Source organism: Salminus brasiliensis, chromosome 7, assembly GCF_030463535.1.
Source record: "Salminus brasiliensis chromosome 7, fSalBra1.hap2, whole genome shotgun sequence".
Lineage (NCBI taxonomy): Eukaryota > Metazoa > Chordata > Actinopteri > Characiformes > Bryconidae > Salminus > Salminus brasiliensis.
Genome location: NC_132884.1, coordinates 43,156,437 through 43,178,740, shown reverse-complemented (window position 1 = coordinate 43,178,740; position 22,304 = coordinate 43,156,437). Strand labels below are relative to the sequence as shown.

Sequence of the window (22,304 nt, the reverse complement as noted above, 5' to 3'; positions counted from 1 at the left end):
GAGCTAATGCTGTATACATGTACACGACACAAGCGCCGGAAACATGCGTGAGTCCTACACTAAGACATGCAGACATTTCTGTTGTGGTGGGATATTTTTGAATGGTCGAATTCAAGTGGGGCTGTTTGGTCATAACATCTCAATGTGGCCACCTGGTGTCCAGTTTCCCTCATGGGGGGAAAATACCACTGGTGCCTTGTGGGTCATGGTGGTCACCATGTGCAAAAGAGGAATGTCGCACCTCCCACCTCGGGGGGCACTTCCTCTTTGGTGATGCATTAAAAGCCTGAGGTCCTGCCCATAGTGTCCATAGAGATTTCTCACCTCAGAAGCTGCAACTTCAGCCTCCAATAGTGACCTCGGTTACCTAACCATGAGCACCTGCACCACTCAGGAGAGTCGGCCTTTCAGTAGAGCCATAAGAAAGATCAAAGTGGCCGCCACGGTGACCGGGCTAGCCAAGAGTTGGCAAAACTGGGCCAACGAGCACACTGGCAAACAGGACACCATCCCCTCAGGCTGGATGCCTGAGTCCATCGTCGAGGATGAGAAGGAAAAAGAAAGGAACGAGGTCAAGCTCCTGGTCATGCCTCGAGTTGTTGTGGTCAGCAAGGAGGACAAATGTGACAACAAGATCAAGACGGGCACGGTCAGCAAGGCCGTCATGCCAAAGCTCAGCGAATGCGGCCACGATCTGGTAAGCTCCATCAAGGAGAAGATCCACGCCAACCAGGTGGCACCAGAGGAGCCTAGGAGCTTCCTTGGGAACGAGTCCCCCACCAGAAGACGGTATTGCGGTGGGAAGGCCAATGGTTTGGGGAAGGCTCTAGGTTTGAGAGAAGAAAGTAAAATGGGGTCTCGGAGCAGCAGCGTAGACACCGAGGACAGCGGCCTGGGAGAAGATGCAGCTTTAAGTGACAACAGCGATCAAAGCGAGGTTGAGCAGAAGAGGCCAATTAGCAGACCTAAGGTACGTTCCAAGAACCCGTCGATCTTCTTATCTCTTGTTTTACTCAATTAAGAGTAGTAATCATAGTAGTAGTAACCATAGAAGAACCACGTCACTGTTGGTTCCCTACAGCATTGGCTCTATAAAATAAACCCTGCAGATGGTCAAGATATTGGGTTTAACCCAGCTCCTAAAAATGTGGAGAAGTTGGCGACTGGTCTGAGGATCACTGACTGTCTGATTGAACCTCATATTTGTGAATGTCAAGAACTGCTTATCATAAAAACAAGGTTCTACATCAGTTCAGGGATTGTTCCCAGAGCATTTACTTTAAGCCTGTTAAAGGTTTAGTTAATGTACAGAAGAGGATTCATATTTTTGCGATTTGGGACTGGTTTGCGGGTCACTGCAACTGTTTATCCCATTAAACAGGTTCTATATCAATTTAAGGATTCTTCCTAGAACATTTACTCTAAATACAGCTTCTTTAAACCCTATGAAGGCTTATTTCATTTACAAAACTGGATTAAAGAGTGGTTCACAATTTTGGCCTGATTCCTATGTGTTGCGATTTGGGTTGGAACAGCCTTGGGAGCTGGTTCACGAGTCGATGCCTGACAGGCAGCGGTCCCCATATTTTTTGCTTAATCTCTATGTGTTTCAAGTTGAGACGGAGCAAAAATGTGGACCGCCTTGAGGTCCTTTAGGACTGGGTTTGAGAATCACTGCTCTAATAAGCTGTCTGTTAAAATTGAGTGGGTTCTTCTATTGCATCACAAGCAGGAAGAACCCTGTGTATGATGAACAAGGCTATTCAATCAGGTTCTGACTGAATGAATCAATCAGGCAGGGAACTGGAGGTCTTGGAGGGCTGGATTCCTGCAGTTGGGTGATTCTCCTGCTGGAGGACTCTTGACTCATCTTATTAGCCAATTACCAGATTTAGTTGGTCTGTTAGAGCAGGGAAATCATCCAACTGCCTCAGTTCCTCACCCCTGGAATAAATGAATGAATGGCCCAAAGCTAAGAAGCAAACGTCATCCATTGTTGGCGGCCACTGATTGCACTGGTTGCAGCTGTAGAATGATTGCATAGATCACATTCGCCTTAAATTCTCATGCACATACATAAGTGCCCAAGCAAACACACTGTTAATGAATCATTTCCACCCGAATGGCACCGTAGCGTCCTGCCATGAGGTCAGAAACATTTGATTGCAAATGTAAATAAATACAGCAGATGTTTTTGCGTCTGACCTTCAGAAAGTAGCACATGTCTGAATGAACTCGATGAGTGAGAACTATCACAGCTGTGTGACTCTGCTATTTGCTCCATCGCTCTGCCTGCTGGTCTCCCGTCTCCAGTTTCAGTAGACACATTCCCACTGGTGCACATGACACCAGCCAGAATAAGTGCCCGTTTAGAACGTCATGAGCAGTATCAAGCAGCTACAGTCTCACACAGGCAAGGGAAGTGGAGAACAGCAGAGGGTGAGCGGTTTGGCAAATGACAAACTGGGTCCCTCTGTTCACAAACAAGTCCTAAATTAGACACCGGGCCGTTTGATTCATGTTCAAAGACCCCAAAAAATCCATCTCAGACGAGTCGACCCTCGTCTTATCTCTTTCATCCCTGATGGTGTGTGTCTGGAACACTGTAAAACAGGGCCGTTAGGAGCACTGTAAAAATGTCACGTCAGATTTGTCGAGGCTGAAAGTTTTTAATTAGCTCAGGAAAGTTCGCTGGCTTTGAAAAATATCCTAAAGGATAAATCTTGATGAGTTAATTGAAAGATCTGTCGTGTCTGATCAAAAGGTAGATTAGGATGCACTACCAGTCAAAAGTTTGGAATCAGTGTTGCAGATAAATAAATCAACTCGTACTTAAGAACTTTCTTCAGATACAAAGCATCACGTGGAGGTGATGGAAAGATACTTAACAGATAATTAGCGGGACAATTAAAGGGACTGACATAATAACTCATAAGTTATCAGACTATTTCTTTACATTAATCAGTTCATTTATTAGTGTATAAACAATGTAATGCATTACAGTTAATAAGCATATAATAAGTAAATAATAAATAAGCTATAAAGTAATGACTTATTAATATACTACTGTACTCCATGACTAATGCTAAAGTTTTTAATCAATTTCTAAGGAACAGAAAATGCCTATTTAAGAGTTAACCAAAGGTTTGGAAGTAATGAAGTATAAATATTTCAGAACTATACTTAAGTAGATATTTGTATATAAGTAAATATATATATATATTATATACAAAATTGTATTGTATATAACTTATACAAGTGTCTGTACTTTACTTAAGTATTTCTGTCACTAAATACTAAATATGTCTACTCCCTACAGTTCACAAGAAAAATCTATAAAATCAATACATTTTCAGAAAAGGCTTGTTACTTTTTTTTTTTAGATTTTTTTTTTAAACTTAAAATGTATTTTTTCATTTATTGTGCATTTTTTTAATCAGACAGCTAATCACGCTTTGCTGTTAGTGAGTTCTGTGATCAGATTTAAATGATGAAACTATTTAAATATTTAATATGATGAACCACCCTAACACACTGGCACAGCCTCGCACCTTTAATATTTTTATACTTTCATTTCTTTAATTGAGTAAATCAATTATAACTGAGTGTTTGTTTTATAGCTGGAATATTTGTACTTATACTAAAGTTTGGGGCTTTGGTGGTTTGTTCTGCCACCAACAAATAAATAATGGGAAATTAATTTATTAGCATATACTTAATGAATAATTAGGGACTCTTAATGTAAAATGTAGCCATTTTATTTCTGAATAATTTTATATGCATTTCCAAAGTACTTGAAATATTGTCTAAAACGAAATATGCAGTTGTACTCAAGGTTGGGCCCCATGTTCGTATGAGAGGAGTGTTGATGTTCTAAGTGTAAATAAGTGAAAAAAAATCCTCTACAGTAAACAAACTATAAACTATAACATAAACCTACTAATCTGTTCAGTTCAGTAAATAAACAGGACTAGTGTATAAAAATGTACAGAAGGGTGTCTCTGTAGAGAATGTGGCTTATATACACTTACAATATCAACAATACACAGAGTTTGACCGGGGGTGCCCAAACTTTTGCACACAACTGTGTTTGAGAGTGGAGCGGGTCAGTGAGCTTGTTCTTTGCTGTGCTGCTGCAGATCAGGGTGACCACGATGGGCGACCTGAAGAGCAAATGGCAGAAGTTCGCCGAGGAGCATGTGGAGGGTCAGAAGCTCAACCCTTTCAGCGATGACTTCGATTACCAGCACGCCATGGCCAGCCGACTCCACAAGGGCGACACCGGCTACGGGCGTCCCAAAGAGGGCTCCAAGACGGCTCAGCGGGCCGACCGGGCCCAGAAACACATCCAGCGGGAAATGGATGAGATGTGCTTCATCATCCGGGACATGGGCGAAAGGGACAAGCAGGGCCGCATTTACGTCACCTTCGGTCGCCTGTTCGCCCGATACGTCAAGATCTCCGACAAGGTGGTGGGAATCCTGCTTCGCTGCCGCAAACACAAGATGGTAGACTTTGAGGGGGAGATGTTGTGGCAGGGTCAGGACGACCACGTCATAATCACACTGCTGGTCTGATGCACTGGACCGTCCAGAAGTCAACTATATAGATGGACAGCACAAAGACGGGGGCTGCGTTAAATGACTGAGCACCACAGTGAGCCACAGTGAACCACTGAAAAGGCCACCTAATTAAATAGCCAATACCAATTATTATTATTATTATTATTATTATTATTATTATTTATAATTTATTTTTTAAAGAGGGTAATGCACTATATATATATATATATATATATATATATATATATATATATATATGTATATATATATATACCCCCAGCTTATAGATGATCAGATCTCAGCTACAGAACAGACTCAATAGAGCAGCAACACACAGCACATCTACCTTCTCTACTGCCTACAGCAGTTTAGCCCCGCCCATTCATCCTGAAGTTAAAAGAAGTGATGAGGCGCAGCCACAGCCAAATCAGAACAGGGACAAGGGACAGTAACAAAACAGGGGGACAAAGAAATGTTGGAAAGGGGTCATGGAAACATGAGGTAGGACTGGATGTGGAGTGTAAACACGTAAAGGTGAAGTAAGCGGACATCTGAAGGAAAAGTAAAAGCTGATGGCTTTAGCCAAACATTTCAAATAGGCCATTAAAACTGAAGAAGGTGCAGGAAGACGGGTCCTTTATGAGTGCAAATATGACTCATAGCAATTAATACTGAATTGATTTCACTATAATGTAATTAACTCAGAAATGGAAGACGTTTTAGCACTGAACTTAAACATACATATAAAAATACATACATTTCAGGTTGATCAATGTCTTAATGCCAAATCAAAATAAACATATTTATAAATTCCCAATAATGTCATAAACATTATTGGTTAAAGAACCGGCATTACATTATAAGGCAATTGATTACATTATTTATTTGTTTATTTATTTATATACAGTTTGGTACATAACTTCTGGGTGTTTTTACATTGTCAAAACAAATATGACTTCATTTTGTGGTGTCCCTGACACAACCTCACTGTCCCCGACACAACCTCACTGTCCCCGACATAACCTCACTGTCCCCGACACAACCTCACTGTCCCCAACACAACCTCACTGTCCCTGACATAACCTCACTGTCCCTGACACAACCTCACTGTCCCTGACATAACCTCACTGTCCCCGACATAACCTCACTGTCCCCAACACAACCTCACTGTCCCTGACATAACCTCACTGTCCCCGACACAACCTCACTGTCCCCGACATAACCTCACTGTCCCCGACACAGCCTCACTGTCCCCGACATAACGTCACTGTTCCCAACACAGCCTCACTGTCCCCGACATAACTTCACTGTCCCCAACATAACTTCACTGTCCCCGACACAGCCTTACTGTCCCCGACATAACTTCACTGTCCCCGACATTACCTCACTGTCCCCAACATAACTTCACTGTCCCTGACATAACCTCACTGTCCCCGACACAGCCTCACTGTCCCCGACATAACTTCACTGTCCCCAACATAACTTCATTGTCCCTGACACAACCTCACTGTCCCCGACATAACTTCATTGTCCCCAACACAACCTCACTGTCCCCAACATAACTTCATTGTCCCCGACACAACCTCACTGTCCCCAACATAACTTCACTGTCCCCGACACAACCTCACTGTCCCCAACATAACTTCACTGTCCCCGACACAACCTCACTGTCCCCAACATAACCTCACTGTCGCAGAAAAACCAAAGCCCCAAAAAACAATATTAGCAGTTTAAGTTTATGTCTCTGCTCGAGCTTCACAGTTTTTACAAAGACATCTTTGATGAAATACCAACATTATTATTATTATTGTTTTTTTGTTACTTTTGTTACATTTTGTATGAAGAGAGAAATGTCTGAGGTAAATGATAATAAAATGCTATTTGATTATCTAGACACTTATTTAACTGTTATTTAATATATTGTTTATTATTCTTACAATAAAATGTGATCAAATTTCATTAATTTTGTTCTCAGCACCAGAACATCACTATATTAACACTGAGTACAATGTTCAGTTATTTGACGCCCCCGGTGTACAGTGTGAATATTATTGTTTTAATTGTATTTATATTGTCTACAGATGTCTAAAAAGATTTAGGTGATTGCTTATTGATTTTTCTTTATTTTTACTTACTTTGTAAAAGTAGCTTAAAGTCGATTGGACGAGGTTGGCAATGTGTAAATAAGAGCATGCCAACTGGCCTCCATGCTTTTATTCACTTTCAGCCTCAGTGATATTTGGGAGTGAGGTACAGTATTTCTGAAGGGATCGAATGTCCTCACTTCTCAGCACCAGCCGAGCTTAGAAGTCAGTGAGCATCATGCAGAAGATGCCAGTCGAGTTGGTCCTCACCCACAGTTTACATAAGTAGGGGCTGCCTTTCATATTTGGCTCCTGCAATGAAACTCCAGGCCTGCCTAGAATTCGAACCCCTCTACTCACATTCACCAGCGTGGAGCTGCTGGTGGGCGACTCGGTGGACGTGTCTGACCTGTTCAAGACCTGTTTCGTCATTTCTATCAAGGAAAATGTATCACATTTTCTGTTTATCATCGTTACATTTATGTCAACAATGTGTTGAAATAATGTGAATTTTATCTTTATTTTCATAAACTGCTCGGCTCGTCTTCTTCAAACCCACATACTCTGCCGTTCTCCAGGGTTTCTTATTCAGGATGTGTTGAGTTCAGGAGGACAGTGAGATTTTCAGTATACGAGCAAAGTTCTGTTAGGACTTTCCTCAACATCTCATTTTCGAACATTCTTAGAAAGCCACTGGTGAATGAGGCCTATTGATTAGAATTCTTCTCAGCTGGTTTCAATATGATTAATCTTTCAAAGTGAAAGTGTGACGATCTTCTTACAGAAGCATTTGTTGTACATATTGAATTTCCAGTTGATGTTTATAGGTGTGATTTTCTCTATCAGCTCTGTGTTCGACTGTTTTGTCGGAAAAACTAATAAAAAAAATAAATCACCAATACCTCTTCCTCTTCCTCTTTCTCTCAGTGAACAACCTGAAATTTCTAATTCAATAAGAAAACAGGTGTGCGCTTGTGTGTCACACATACACTTTATTAGGAGCACCTGTACACCTGCTCATAATTCATGCAATTATCTAATTTGCCACTCAGCCTGGTCTCAAGAGGAAATCCTAGATATGAGACTGAAATACCATTTATTTCCAGATTAGCAGGTTAGCAGGTTAGCACAATGTGTACTACATACAGTTTCACCCTCGTACCGTACATCTGCACAAACTACTGACACAACCCAGACACTCAGAAATCGAGTGATTTGAGCACAGAATGTTCCAAAACCTCACCTGTATGTGGACGCAAATATTCTGATGTGTGTAGGTGGTAAAGCTGGTCTGCTTCAAACTGTATAGAACTGGATTGAATTAATAACGTTTTAATAAAAATGTAATGTTTTTAATTCCTCTGCTTTTAGCTGAAATAAATAAATAAATATTAATTAAAAAAAGATACTAAATATATATATAATACTAATATATAATACTAAAATTAGTGCAGAGATGTGCAGATTTTATTTATAAATTATTTATTAATGCATTTATTTATTAATTATTATTAATAATTTTGCTCAAATATTTGACTAACTATGCAAGAAAGCCTTGAAGCACATTCAGTAATCAGTCAGTCTCTCAGCACACAACACGGTTTGTAAATCAGAGTGAACTGCTTTATTCTTTACAACAATTTTAAACAGAATAACAATTCACCAAATTGTGCATTATTCAACAATGTCATCTTCAAATGATTCTGATTTACATACAGTGAACTGTAAGGAATTAAACATATAATAAACTCGTCACAGCATCACATTCAAAATGTGTGGATCTTCCCCCGCCCTCAGCCTCAGGAATAATAAATGATATGTTCAGAGGTTAAAAACAACTGAAATCAAACGTACTGACAAACGTCCGAAAAGATCAATAATATGAAAACACTCCTGCATGCTTACTGTCTGCTTTTACAGTTGGAATCGTATTAAGACCTCTGGTAGTTTAGGGGTTAAGGCTTCTTTCTAAATACATATTCAGTCATTTCTGAATGCAGAGAGGTTCTGAAACATTCCTGGATTTCAAAACAATAAACAACAGAGACGTTTAACAGAGGACGGTTAAAGTTACCTGCTGAAATGATTATTTTTATTATTATTATTATTATTATTAGGTCAGTTATTAGACACTGAAGGTTGAAAATGATCTACTTTTTTAATTTTAAATATGCAGCCAGAGTAAGAGTAATTTTCACCAAATGAAACCTGATAGTGATGATGTGTCAGTGTCAGCCCTCTCTTACTTTCTCTTTTAGTTAATTCCATTAACCTCAAGGTAACAGATGGAGATACTGACCCTAAATGAAGTGGAGTAAGAAGAGACTACACTGCCCCTCACAGGAGGTCAGAACCCTGGACTCAGGGTGTGATATGGGGACGTTACTGTGTGCTGAACCTATTCTATCTATATGAGACAGCCTGAAACTGAGACTAATATAAAAACTCTATTGAGCTGAACGTGCAGATTATGTCCTCATAGTTCCTCCACTGCATGAGCAGAGAACCAACAACCACTCATAGAGAGCCTTCAGCTACTGTTCTTCAACCTCACTGTCCCCAACACAACCTCACTGTCCCTGACACAACCTCACTGTCCCCAACACAACCTCACTGTCCCCGACACAACCTCACTGTCCCCAACATATCCTCACTGTCCCTGACACAACCTCACTGTCCCCAACACAACCTCACTGTCCCCGGCACAACCTCACTGTCCCCAACATATCCTCACTGTCCCCGACACAACCTCACTGTCCCCGACACAACCTCACTGTCCCCAACATATCCTCACTGTCCCCGACACAACCTCACTGTCCCCGACACAACCTCACAGTTGCAGTGTCTTCAAAACAGCAACTTTACAGGAGAAGGAAAAACCTTCTAAACTTTTAATGGACGTCAACATGAAAAACAATATTCCATGTAATTCTGGAGCATTTCTATTGGTCCATTCATCATGAAATTCTGATATAATGCCAAGAACGACTGTTTAATTCAAATCATGTCAAAAAGTTTTTTTTATTCCCAAAAAGCTTCATTATATATCCTTAAATGTTTTTGGCTTTCATCTCTGGAACTTAAATCTTGAGACACAACTTTCAGACTCACTGTCCCCAACATAACCTCACTGTCCCCGATACAACCTCACTGTCCCCAACATAACCTCACTGTCCCCAACATAACCTTACTGTCCCCAACATAACCTCACTGTCGCAGAAAAACCTTGTGTCTCCAAAACAGCAACTTTACAGGAGAAGGAAAAAACCTTCTTAACTTTCAATGGACGTCAATGTAAAAAAAATATTCCATGTAATTCTGGAGCATTTCTATTGGTCCATTCATCATGAAATTCTGATATAATGTCAAGAGCAACTGCTCAAGTCAAATTATGTAAAAAAGTGAAATATGGCAAAATTCAAGACACAAGTCAATTTTGCACGACAGCGCTGATAAGCTAATGTAGTATTGCTACATGAAGTCAGTACTGTCCAGAGTGATGATGAATGGCTTGGCTTTTTTTGATCTTCTCCGTTCTCCTCACGCCCAGACTGATTAGAGAAGACTGCTTCTTATTGCTTTAGATGATGAACATGTTCGATTACCCAAAAAAGAAAAGGACAGTGTTCGGAATGTGATGGCTTGATTACCCAGAGTCAGCTCTGATAGCCTGAACTGTCCCTCTGAAGTGCGCTACTCACTTTAGTTTTTAAGGAAGGTTCACCAACACAATTTCCTGGTTTTCCTGTTCGTCCCAAACGTAAATGATCAGCCACAGCGGGTTTGGTTCTTGCTGTAGTTTAGTAAGTACTGGAGCTAATGGTCCCACTTTGTATCATGTATCACTAATAACAATGTAGTTATACATGAATAAACCTTGTAATAAGAATGATGATGTATTTGCTCTTATAGATGCATTACAGTAAAACAAGATATGTAAATACTCATGTAATATATCTCATGTCATTGTATTTTTGTTTTTACGCACTAAATAATTCATCATTTACCAACTGAGATTAAACAAACCAACATCAGTACATACTTTTCATTTTAAAGTTCCACATTTAAATTATTTTATTTTACTTGTGATTTCTCTGATATTATTTACTTTTATTGCTAACATTGCTAATTAATGAATTAGTAATTATCCCTTTTCATGTTTCTTTTATTTATATTTATATGTATTATATAATCATTTATTAAATTATTAGTTGCCATGTTTGTATTAATTATTATATCCATTTATTTTACCTCTTGCTCTGCTGCCAGTTTTTTACATGCATCATTTTTTCACTTTTTTCTTTAAAGCACTTTCAGGTGCATTTATTTATTAAAAATGCTATACAAATAAAATTTACTATTATTAGTAATTCTAATAATTTTTTTACTAACCACTGGGATGCATTTTTGTAATAAGATTACAAATGGAAGTTGAAATATGTGCAATTACAGAAGCTGCAGTCCTCTGATCCATTTATAACAGCAAATGCATCACATTAATTACACTGTTATTACCTGCATTATTAATGTGTAACTACTCAGTTATGACTGACACTGTATAGTTATGAAAAGTGGGACTGTGAAAACTGTGCAAATCGGATTCTTCAGTGAACCATTCTTTAAATTCCCTTTTATCTTTGATGTGAATCTACAGAACGCTCATAATAGGCAGAAAGCTACGTAATATTTCATAAACAGATTTCTTTGTATTGTCACTTTATGTTTTAGAGGCCGGCACGTGAAACTGGGCCATCGTCAACACAAACATTAGAATTAATATGAAATTCATTCAATTTAAGCATCCTTTCTGCTTCAGTCTGGCAGAAAGAAAGCGCCTCTGCTCTGCAGTGTAACAGTATCTCCATGATTATGTATCTCTGCTGCTACATATATTTATATATTTATTTTTCTTCGGTTTACACTCCCGCACTTAAATCGTATTAGTTCCCAGCGAGCCTGAAAGCCTCATGCCTCATGCCTATGCTACTATCTAATGCTATTACCTTAACATTGCTACTGAAAGTTCTGCATCCTGCAACATCGAAGTTATGAGTCAAACCATATTAATCATAGTAATTATATGAACCTTTGGCTCACTCTGAACTAGCAAGCGAGAAAATAAACGAGACATTGTAGATATAAAGTGCGTAACTAGACCATCACGTGTAGTAGTGACTAAATCAAATATATTTACCGACATTCATTCCGTGATCTTTTTTTTTCTTCTTCTTTTTTCGTCCTATTACTCTACTAATACTAATTAGCTCTTACACCTACAAAGAGATTATAGTTAGTTTTCTCATATTCTTTGTGAAAAATATATACTCCAATATCATACTCCAAAACTGGAATATGTGTTATTATTATTCGTCACAAGGAGGAGCGAAAAGAATCCCTGTCCCTTTTAATTGTGTACCTGATGGATCAGCTTCAGATTCAGCCTCTGATCGGTGAACGATGGCACGAGCCTCAAAGTAAAGACACTTGCTGGTAGAAGTGGCACAGTTAAAAAAAGGGAAGAAAAAGAGAAGAAAGGACGACTTGAGCCAAGCATCGACCCCCCCACCACCCCGAGCACTCAACCGCCCAGCGTTCCTGGCTATCTGACACCCCTCCGGTTGTTTAGTCTTTAGTCTGGACGTAACACAGCTGACCCTTCAGCACTCTGACATGATATTGCACGAACCGCTCGATCTATGGCTAGGTATTCTGCACACCGAAGACGCGACACTGCACCCGTTCTCAAAGACTGACAGATCCGATACAGACGACACCGACGGCCTTACACGACAGCGAGCACTCATAAGCTGTACACACTTCTTCAGAGAGACACGGAGACCACTGATGAGAAGCAGAAAACACAAGTCCGAGTTACACAGATATGGACAACAGAGCTCGTCGTTCTCCTTCCGTCTTCAGCTCGCGCCTCCCGGTCTCTCCGGCCTTTTTTATTTATTCTTTTTTTTTTTTTTTTGAGTCCTCCAAGGGAAAACCAAACGGAAAAAGCAAAAGAACACTTCTTTGGGAACCTGTGCGGTCAGGCTCTGAAGGTTCTACGTTCTAGAGGATTCTAGAGAGGTTCTAGAAGGCTCCAGATGGCTCAGCTGCGGCAGTCATGCACAACCAGCGCTGTAGGGTGAGGAGCCTCGACAGCCCTTTCGGAAAAAAAACTAAAACGCCATCTTCGCCGTCTTACGAGCGTTCACAGCACGGCCCCACCGTGCTCTCCAGGGACAGCTGGGACGAGTGCCGAATCAGCGGGGCCATCGTGGGGTCCACCATGGAGGAGGTGGGGAACAGCTTGTACCAGCCAATCACCATGCTGGTCAGATCCAGCTCCTCCAGGAGGATGCGGGCCACGCCCATGAAGCACTTGCGATCCATTCGGCCGTAGTTCCCCCAAACGATGATCTGTGAAGGACAAGAGAGGAGAGGAGGGTTCATGATTAGCCTTTGTCTGTTTGACCATTTGGAGAGACATCTGCTCAATCACAGGTTCTTCTAAACTCAAGAGTCTCTTAGACCATTTAATAGTTTGATTAATGCGGTTTCTGGTTTTTAGGGGCAGATTTCCAAACCATGACCAAACCCTGCTAAAAAAAGCCCAAGCTCAAGACCAGCCTCTGCTGGTAGCTGCTGTCAGATGGTCTAAAGCTGGTCTTTGATGGTCAAAGAGGTTAAAAAGCTGGTCATCCAGGCAAAAACATACTATATACTGGTTAACCAGCTCTTGACCAGCATAGAGAACGTTAGTCATACTGGTCAAACTGATCGTCCACCATTTTCATGAGGTCATACTGGTCATGCTGGTCGACCACCTTGGTCTTGCTGGTCATGCTGGTCGACCACCTTGGTCTTGCTGGTCATGCTGGTTGACCAGCTTGGTCTTGCTGGTCATGCTGATCGACCACCTTGGTCTTGCTAGTCATGCTGGTCGACCACCTTGGTCTTGCTGGTCATGCTGGTCAAATATCTTGGCCATAATGGTCAACCAGCTTGCTTATACTGGTTATGCAATCAACCAGCATAGTCTTGTTAGTCATGCTGGTGGACCAGCTTGGTCTTGCTGGTCACACTGGTCAAATATCTTGGCCATAACAGTTAAACAGCTTGCTCATACTGGTCATATTGAGACCAGCATGGTCATGGCGTTTTCATGCTGGTCAATCACTTTGGTCTTGTTGTTTGTGCTAATTGACCAGCTTGGTCATTACGGTCATGCTGGTCAAACAGCTTGTTCACACTGGTCACACAGCTTGGTCATACTGGTTATGCTGTCGACCAGCATGGTCTAGCTGGTAATGCTGGTCGACCTGCGTTTTCATGCTGGTCTTGTTGGTCTTGCTTGTCATATTGCTCAACCACCACAATCATGCTGGTCAAACTGGCTGACCAGCATTTTCATGATGGTCATGCTGGTCAAATTGGTTGATCAGCTTGAACTGGTCAGGCTGTTTTTTTCAGCAGGGAGGAGAAAATAAAAACGATTCATTGAAAGTCATCATGATGAAATGAGGTCATCATGGTTCTGTCAGTGTGGAAGCAGGACAAACACTGGAGCCCTGGAGACGGTGTTGACTAGAAATTTAATGAAGGGTGCTTTGACTTCTGCACAGTCCTAAACAGAAACCTCTAGTTGTCCTCCAGACGATCAGGCACAGACAGCTGACCCAGTACAGCACTGTGTGACAAACAGACGCGACGGCTGCGGCTACAGGACAATTTAACAACTGAACGAAGTGTTCCTGTAGTTCACAATCACTCACATCCTCCTTTTTAGGACGGTGGATTCCACACATCTCCGCCTGAATCACTATCCATACTTCAGCTCTCTCGCTCTCTCTCTCGCTCGCTCAGATGGCTGGCCTTTCTTAGCTCCTTTAATGTTTGTTATGACAGCCTTTCGTAAATGCTCTCTTCAGAATAATTCATTTCAGGTGAGCGTTAAGTGTTCTCGGTGTCTCAGGCAAATGTTGAACGTTCTCTTTATCCAGGACTAACGTTCCTGTGTTACAGTAGATGGCTGACGGGGTTTAAAGCTGGTTTGACTGGAGTGACTCACCAGTCTGTCTTACATCGGGACGAGCTCATTCAAATGTGTTTACAGGGGTGGACAGTACTGGCTACTGTACTCTTCTACTGTAAATGTAGGTTTTAACTATTATTATAGTTAATTAGCTTGAATTAAGATTATCAGAGCTTCATACTGGATATTAATGTTATTAGAGCTTCATACTGAATATTAATGTTATTAGAGCTTCATACTGGATATTAATGTTATTAGAGCTTCATACTGGACATTAATGTTATTAGAGCTTCATTCTGGATATTAATGTTGTTAGAGCTTCATACTGGATATTAACGTTATCAGAGCTTCATACTGGATATTAATGTTATTAGAGCTTCATTCTGGATATTAATGTTGTTAGAGCTTCATACTGGATATTAATGTTATTAGAGCTTCATTCTGGATATTAATGTTATTAGAGCTTCATTCTGGATATTAATGTTATTAGAGCTTCATTCTGGATATTAATGTCATTAGAGCTTCATACTGAATATTAATGTTGTTAGAGCTTTATTCTGGATATTAATGTTATTAGATCTTCATACTGGATATTAATGTTATTAGAGCTTCATACTAGATATTAATGTTATTAGAGCTTCATACTGGATATTAATGATATTAGAGCTTCATACTGGATATTAATGTTATTAGAGCTTCATACTGGACATTAATGTTATTAGAGCTTCATTCTGGATATTAATGTTATTAGAGCTTCATTCTGGATATTAATGTTGTTAGAGCTTCATACTGGATATTAATGTTATTAGAGCTTCATACTGGATATTAATGTTATTAGAACTTCATACTGGACATTAATGTTATTAGAGCTTCATACTGGATATTAACGTTATTAGAGCTTCATACTGGATATTAATGTTATTAGTGCTTCATACTGGATATTAATGTTATTAGAGCTTCATACTGGATATTAATGTTATTAGAGCTTCATACTGGATATTAACGTTATTAGAACTTCATACTGGATATTAATGTTATTAGAGCTTCATACTGGATATTAACGTTATTAGAACTTCATACTGGATATTAATGTTATTAGAGCTTCATACTGGATATTAGTGTTATCAGAACTTCATACTGGATATTAATGTTATTAGAGCTTCATACTGGATATTAATGTTATTAGAGCTTCATACTGGATATTAATGTTATTAGAGTTTTGCAGGGTTTCTATTGGTCAGTTCATCATGAAATGTTGTACAGTAATGTTGCTGCTACCTCTAATGTTTTTTTTACCTGCACAACCTTTCCTTGTGGACTCTCGGAGAAGACGAGGACCTGGTTGTAAAGCGGGTCCAGAGACTTCCGCACTGATTTCGTCTTCTTCTTGGCTACACACACACCGTTCTCCAGGAGGTACACTTTTATGTAAGCCGCTGTACAGATGAAAGAAACGTTTATGTATGAGATGCGCAGGATCACAGAGGCTTCTGAAAAAACTCATTTAGGGTTCTTTATTAGCATCACTAGAGATACACACACTCTCTCACACACACACACTCACACACAATGAGTCGCTCAAAACAAGGCCATCACCACCACCGAGGGGTTGTTATGCAATTTAACGCGGCACAGATGATTAGCTTTCTGATCAGACCACTCCATTACTTTCTTAAAGCAAGTAAGGCTAATGTGTGCAGTGTACACCCACTCCAAATGCAGTCTATCAGCCAAGACATGCAAGACATAACATACATTAATATACATTAAATGGACAGTGGACAATGGAAGTATTGGGACATCTGCTCATTCACTGTTTCTTCTGAAATCAAGGCTATTAAAAAGAGCTGATCCTGCTTTTGGAGTAACTGTCTCTACTGTCCAGAGAAGAAGACTTTCTACTAGATTTTGGTGAAGCATTGCTGTGAGGATTTGATTGCATTCAGCAACAAGAGCATTAAGGCTCATTTATACGCCTTTTATGTATGTATGTCAATTTCACTGTCCACATAATTCTATATGGCTTTTATGTTGCCATGAATATGTATGAACATAATTCAGCCTTTAATATAGCTGCTATTGTTTTAGCTACACATCAGCCATAACATTAAAACCACTGACAGTTAAAGTGAATAACATCTTGGTCCAGTGGCTCCTGTCAATAGGTGGATACACTACCCAGTAAGTACAGTTGAAGTACAAGTAACAGTTGAAGGTGATGAAGGTGTTGAAGCAGAAAAACTGGGCAAACGTAACAATCTGAGACACTGTGATGTTCTACACGTCTGGTTCAGAACATCTCCAAAACATCAGGCTAGTCTGGTGGGGTGTTGCCAGTATGCAGTGGTCAGTACCAACCAAAAGTCCTGAGCACCCAAGGCTCTTATTGATGCTCATGGAGGACCCACCTCCCACCTCAGAACTTACAAGACCTTAAAGATCTGCTGTTAATGACTGAAGGGGTCCAGATCATGTGGAGTCCATGCCTGGAGTCAGAGCTGTTTTAGCAGCAACCACACAATACTAGGCAGGTGGTTTTAAAGTTATGGCTGATTGGTGTATGTGACATACGTTAGTCCATTTGTTTAGATGAGGCTTTGCTAATTGGGGGGGTCTAAGCTTGCAGCAACTACATTAGCTTAACACATCTTGGCTGGTCAGCTCGGTCGGGTAGAGTTACCTGGCGGCCCTTTGGATCCGGGTTTCATGATAAGCCCTCTAGCCTGTATGATGTCCACCTCCAACTGTCCATTCCTTTCCAGCAGACCAATCTCCACATCACCTGCAGTATACAACACACACACACACACACACACACTGTGACGTTCAGTTTTCTTCTAGAAAGGAAAATCAGAGTAATGTCAGAAAAGGACGTTATTTAGTTATTGTACATTTCAATGTCAGTGCAGCACTCACCCATCGAGGTCGTAGCCAGCGTCTGTCTGCCCACAAACTGTGCTGGACCCATCCCGTCCAGAAAGTCGCTGAACTGAGCATCTGAGGCCAAGCACACCCCACTGTAGTTTAAACTGGAACAGAGGAGATACAGCCATGTTTAATTTCTGTTATTTTAAGTATTATATCCTTAATGCATAACATGTCCAAATGTTTGTGGACACCCTTTTTAGTGAATGCATTTAGCTACAGTGCTGACACAGATGTGCAAATGCACACACACAGCTTGTCTAGTCCCTGTAGAGAAGTACTGCCAATAGAATAGGACTCTCTGGAGCAGATCAACATCATGACCCTATTGGTTCCATGCTGCCTAATAATGCCAGGCGTGGGCTAGAGGGGTATAAAGCCCCCCAGCATTGAGCTGTGGAGCAGATGGTGGAGGAGCTCCATCCAGTACTTTTGGAATGATGAGGTGGCATGAGGACCATCCAACACCCTGACCTCGTTAATGCCTTTGTCACTTAATGCAATCAAATCCTCACAGCAATCATTCCAAAATCTAGTAGAAAGCCTTCTTCCCTGGACAGCAGAGGCAGTTACTCCAACAAAAGCAAGATAAACTGACCTTGATTTCAGAAGAAACAATGCATGAACAGGTGTCCGAATACTTTTGTCCACTCATGCCCATCACAGTCAATGCAGCATTTGTTCTGAAATAATGGGTTTGATCAAGGGTGTTCGATGTTAGAACATTGCTGTGATTAATATTTGATTGCGTTCAGCCCCACAAGAGTGACAGCATTAGTAAGGTCAGGTTCTGAAGCTGGACGATTAGTTCTGCCAGTCCAACTCGTTCCAAAAAAAAAAGGGTTTGGGGCTCCACCACCATCACTCCAGAGAACACAGTTCTTCCACTGCTCCACAGCTCAATGCTGGGGGGCTTTATACCCCTCTAGCCCACGCTTACGGCTGCTCTGGAGCATCCCGTTCTATTGGTCAATGCTTTTCTCCATCCTTAAGTGGGGTTTGTGAGTGTGGTTTGCAGCAGTTGCTTTTCTGAAAGCTTCATTTCTAGGAAATGCTCTGAACTCACTTGGACAAGCTGTTAGAAGTAGGTCATTCCGATCGCAGCTCTAACCCGGTGTGGTTTCCTAATCAATACTGATTTCCACATCAGCTTTCCATCATCCTGACCAAACTGGGCACAATGGGCACGAATAAACCTCTGTTTCAACTTCACCATCGATCCACCCATCCATATTCAACACTTGGATTGGATTCGGCAGTGTCTGCAAGAGCTCCTCGAATATGTTCCTTCAGACGCTTCGCTTCTGAACTAAATGGCTGAATGGAATCAAACTTCTGAAATGGCCGGCGGTGTTACTCTATAAATATTTATGGTAACACTTTATTTGGAGTGGTTCTTTAATAGACAGAGGAATTAATTAACACATCAGCAGCAGATCAGTGCAGCAGCAGCAGCACTGAAGCATCTGGATCCACTGAGGTAAAGATCCTAAAGATGATCTGCTGATGCTTTACTGACATTCAGTAGATTTATTGTTCATCTGATACATCAAGTAGACCTAATATCCTCATCCAGCCTAACTCACAGCCTAATCCTAACCCTGATCCTAATCCTAACCTTAACCTCAACCCAAAACCTAAACCTAACCCTGATCCTAATCCTAACCCTAACCCTAACCTTAACACACAACCTAATCCTAACCCTGATCCTGATTCTAACCTTAACATTAACCCACAACCTAACCCTAACCCTGATCCTAATCCTAACCTTGACCCCAACCCACAACCTAACCCTAACCCTGATCCTAACCCTGATCTTAATCCTAACCTTAACCTCAACCCAAAAACTAACCCTAACCCTATCCCTGATCCTAATCCTAACCTTAACCTCAACCCACAACCTAACCCTGATCCTAACCCTAACCCTGATCTTAATCCTAACCTTAACCTCAACCCAAAAACTAACCCTAACCCTGATCCTAACCCTAACCTTAATCTCAACCCACAACCTAACCTCCGCTCTCCGCTCAACATCAACGGCTCCTCTGTGGAGATCATTAAGAGCACCAAGTTCCTTGGTGTCCACTTAGCGAAAAACCTCACCTGGTCCCTGAACACCAGCTCTACAGCCAAGAAAGCCCAGCAGTGTCTCTACTTCCTCCGGAAGCTGAGAAGGGCCCGTCTCCCTCCACCCATCCTCACCCTCTTCTATAGGGGAACCATAGAGAGCATCCTGAGCAGCTGCATCACTGCCTGGTTTGGGACCTGCACAGCCTCTGACCGCAAGACCCTCCAACGCATTGTGAGGACAGCTGAGAGGATCATCGGAGTCTCTCTCCCCTCCGTCATGGACATTTACACCACCCGCTGCATCCGCAAAGCAACCAGCATTGTGGATGACTCCACCCACCCTTCACACAGACTGTTCTCCCTCCTGCCAGCAGGAAGGAGGTACCGCAGCATCCGGTCCAACACGACCAGACTCTGCAACAGCTTCTTCCCACAAGCCATCAGACTTCTCAACTCAACTCAACTTCTGAACTGATGTCTTTTCTGTTACATGCACACTCCCCCAATTATTTATTATCCTCTGTCTGTACTGTGTTGTGTTGTCTGTCTGCACTTGTACTGTGTTGCACTTGTGTTCTGTATGCACTGTGTCTATGTTGCACCATGGTCCTGGAGGAACGCTGTTTCGTTTCACTGTGTACTCTGTATGTAGTTGAAATGACAATAAAACCCACTTGACTTGACTTGACTAACCCTAACCCTGATCCTGATCCTAATCCTAATCCTAACCTCAACCCTAACCCTAATCCTAACCTTAACCTCAACCCAAAACCTAACCCTGATCCTAATCTTAACCCTGATCCTAACTTTAACATCAACCCACAAATTAACCCTTACCCTGACCCTAATCCTAACCTTAACCCCAACCCACAACCTAACCCTGATCCTAATCCTAACCCTAACCCTGATCCTAATCCTAACCTTAACCTCAACCCAAAACCTAACCCTGATCCTAATCTTAACCCTGATCCTAACTTTAACCTCAACCCACAAACTAACCCTTACCCTGACCCTAATCCTAACCTTAACCCCAACCTACAACCTAACCCTGATCCTAATCTCAACCCTAACCCTGATCCTAATCCTAACCTTAACCTCAACCCAAAACCTAACCCTGATCCTAATCTTAACCCTGATCCTAACTTCAACCTCAACCCACAAACTAACCCTTACCCTGACCCTAATCCTAACCTTAACCCCAACCTACAACCTAACCCTGATCCTAATCTCAACCCTAACCCTGATCCTAATCCTAACCTTAACCTCAACCCAAAACCTAACCCTGATCCTAATCTTAACCCTGATCCTAACTTTAACCTCAACCCACAAACTAACCCTTACCCTGACCCTAATCCTAACCTTAACCCCAACCTACAACCTAACCCTGATCCTGATCCTAATCCTAACCTTAACCCCAATCTACAACCTAACCCTGATCCTAATCCTAATCCTAACCTCAACCCTGATCCTGATCCTAATCCTAACCTTAACCCCAATCTACAACCTAACCCTGATCCTAATCCTAATCCTAACCTCAACCCTGATCCTGATCCTAATCCTAACCTTAACCCCAATCTACAACCTAACCCTGATCCTAATCCTAATCCTAACCTCAACCCTGATCCTGATCCTAATTCTAACCTTAACCTCAACCCACACTGCAAATAAACACAGTTCAGTTCTGGGCCTCTCACACCTGATATTTTAGTCCAGACCAAACAAGGTAGGTATGAAAGCCCTCTAAGTCTAATCCTTTTAAATCCAGCTACACTGCAGCATTTCTACTGGCCCGCTCATCACGGATTCTGACACAATATAAAGAACAACTGCCAGAAAAATGAGACACAAGATTTTTGTGTGACGGCGAGGATATTTTACATGGACAAAAGTATTAGGACACCTGCTCATTCATTGTTTCTTCTAAAATCAAAGGTATTAAAAAGAGTTGATCCTGGTTTTGTTGGAGTAACTGTCTCTACTGTCCAGAGAAGAAGACTTTCTACTAGATTTGGAGCAGGAACATTGCTGTGAGGATTTGATTGCATTCAGCAACAAGAGTGTTAGTGAGGTCAGGATGTTGGATGATGATCAGTACCCCACCTCATCATCCCCAACTCATCCCAAAAGTACTGGATGGAGCTCCTCCACCATCATTCCAGAGAACACAGTTCTTCCACTGCTCCACAGCTCCTCAATGCTGGGGGGCTTTACACCCCTCTAGCCCACGCCTGGCTTAGGCAGCATGGAGCCAATAGGCAATACTTCAGGTTTACATTCACACTTACATAAATACCAGATTAGTGGATATATTTCAACACTGGTAGTGTGTGTGATTGGTGAGCAGTGTGTGTGATTGGTGAGCAGTGTGTGTGTGTGTTTGGTGTATTGATGAGGACTGAGCTGGAAGGAGGGCTCTTTTATGTAATATAGACAGACGGCTTTGGGCTTAATGATATCTAACAACGGGCTCTGCTTTAGCCGAGAGTGGACCAGAGTAAAGTGGTCCTCTGGAGCAGGGCCAGCACACACACACACACACACACAAACAAGAGAATTACTGCATGTGAGATTTTTGGCAGCATGAGGTCTAACTCAGCACGGGCAGAGAGAGAGAGAGAGAGAGAGAGGGAGAGAGAG

General features: G+C 41.5%; 2 protein-coding genes across 2 annotated transcripts in view; one reads left to right on the top strand and one right to left on the bottom strand.

Annotated features, from left to right (window-relative positions):
- The first annotated feature begins 373 nt into the window (after positions 1-373).
- On the top strand, positions 374-4,577 carry abraa (actin binding Rho activating protein a). Its single transcript, XM_072683232.1, has 2 exons — positions 374-970; positions 4,140-4,577. The coding sequence occupies exons 1-2, from the start codon at positions 374-376 to the stop codon at positions 4,575-4,577; spliced, it is 1,035 nt and encodes a 344-aa protein (XP_072539333.1).
- A 3,670-nt stretch (positions 4,578-8,247) lies between these two features.
- Positions 8,248-22,304, bottom strand: part of rims4 (regulating synaptic membrane exocytosis 4) — a 50,351-nt gene continuing 36,294 nt past the window's right edge. Inside the window, exons 3-6 of the mRNA XM_072684937.1 lie at positions 17,589-17,701; positions 17,353-17,454; positions 15,969-16,108; positions 8,248-13,057 (exon numbers count right to left, since the gene is read on the bottom strand). Of these exons, the coding sequence (XP_072541038.1) occupies positions 12,839-13,057; positions 15,969-16,108; positions 17,353-17,454; positions 17,589-17,701 (574 nt within the window). The 3' untranslated portion in view covers positions 8,248-12,838. The remainder of the gene's footprint in view (positions 13,058-15,968; positions 16,109-17,352; positions 17,455-17,588; positions 17,702-22,304) is intronic.

Coding starts and splice junctions, on each gene's coding strand:
- abraa (XM_072683232.1), top strand. CDS start 374: ATGAGCACCTGCACCACTCAGGAGAGTCGGCCTTTCAGTAGAGCCATA. Junction 971..4,139: donor GGCCAATTAGCAGACCTAAG/GTACGTTCCAAG, acceptor GTGCTGCTGCAG/ATCAGGGTGACCACGATGGG.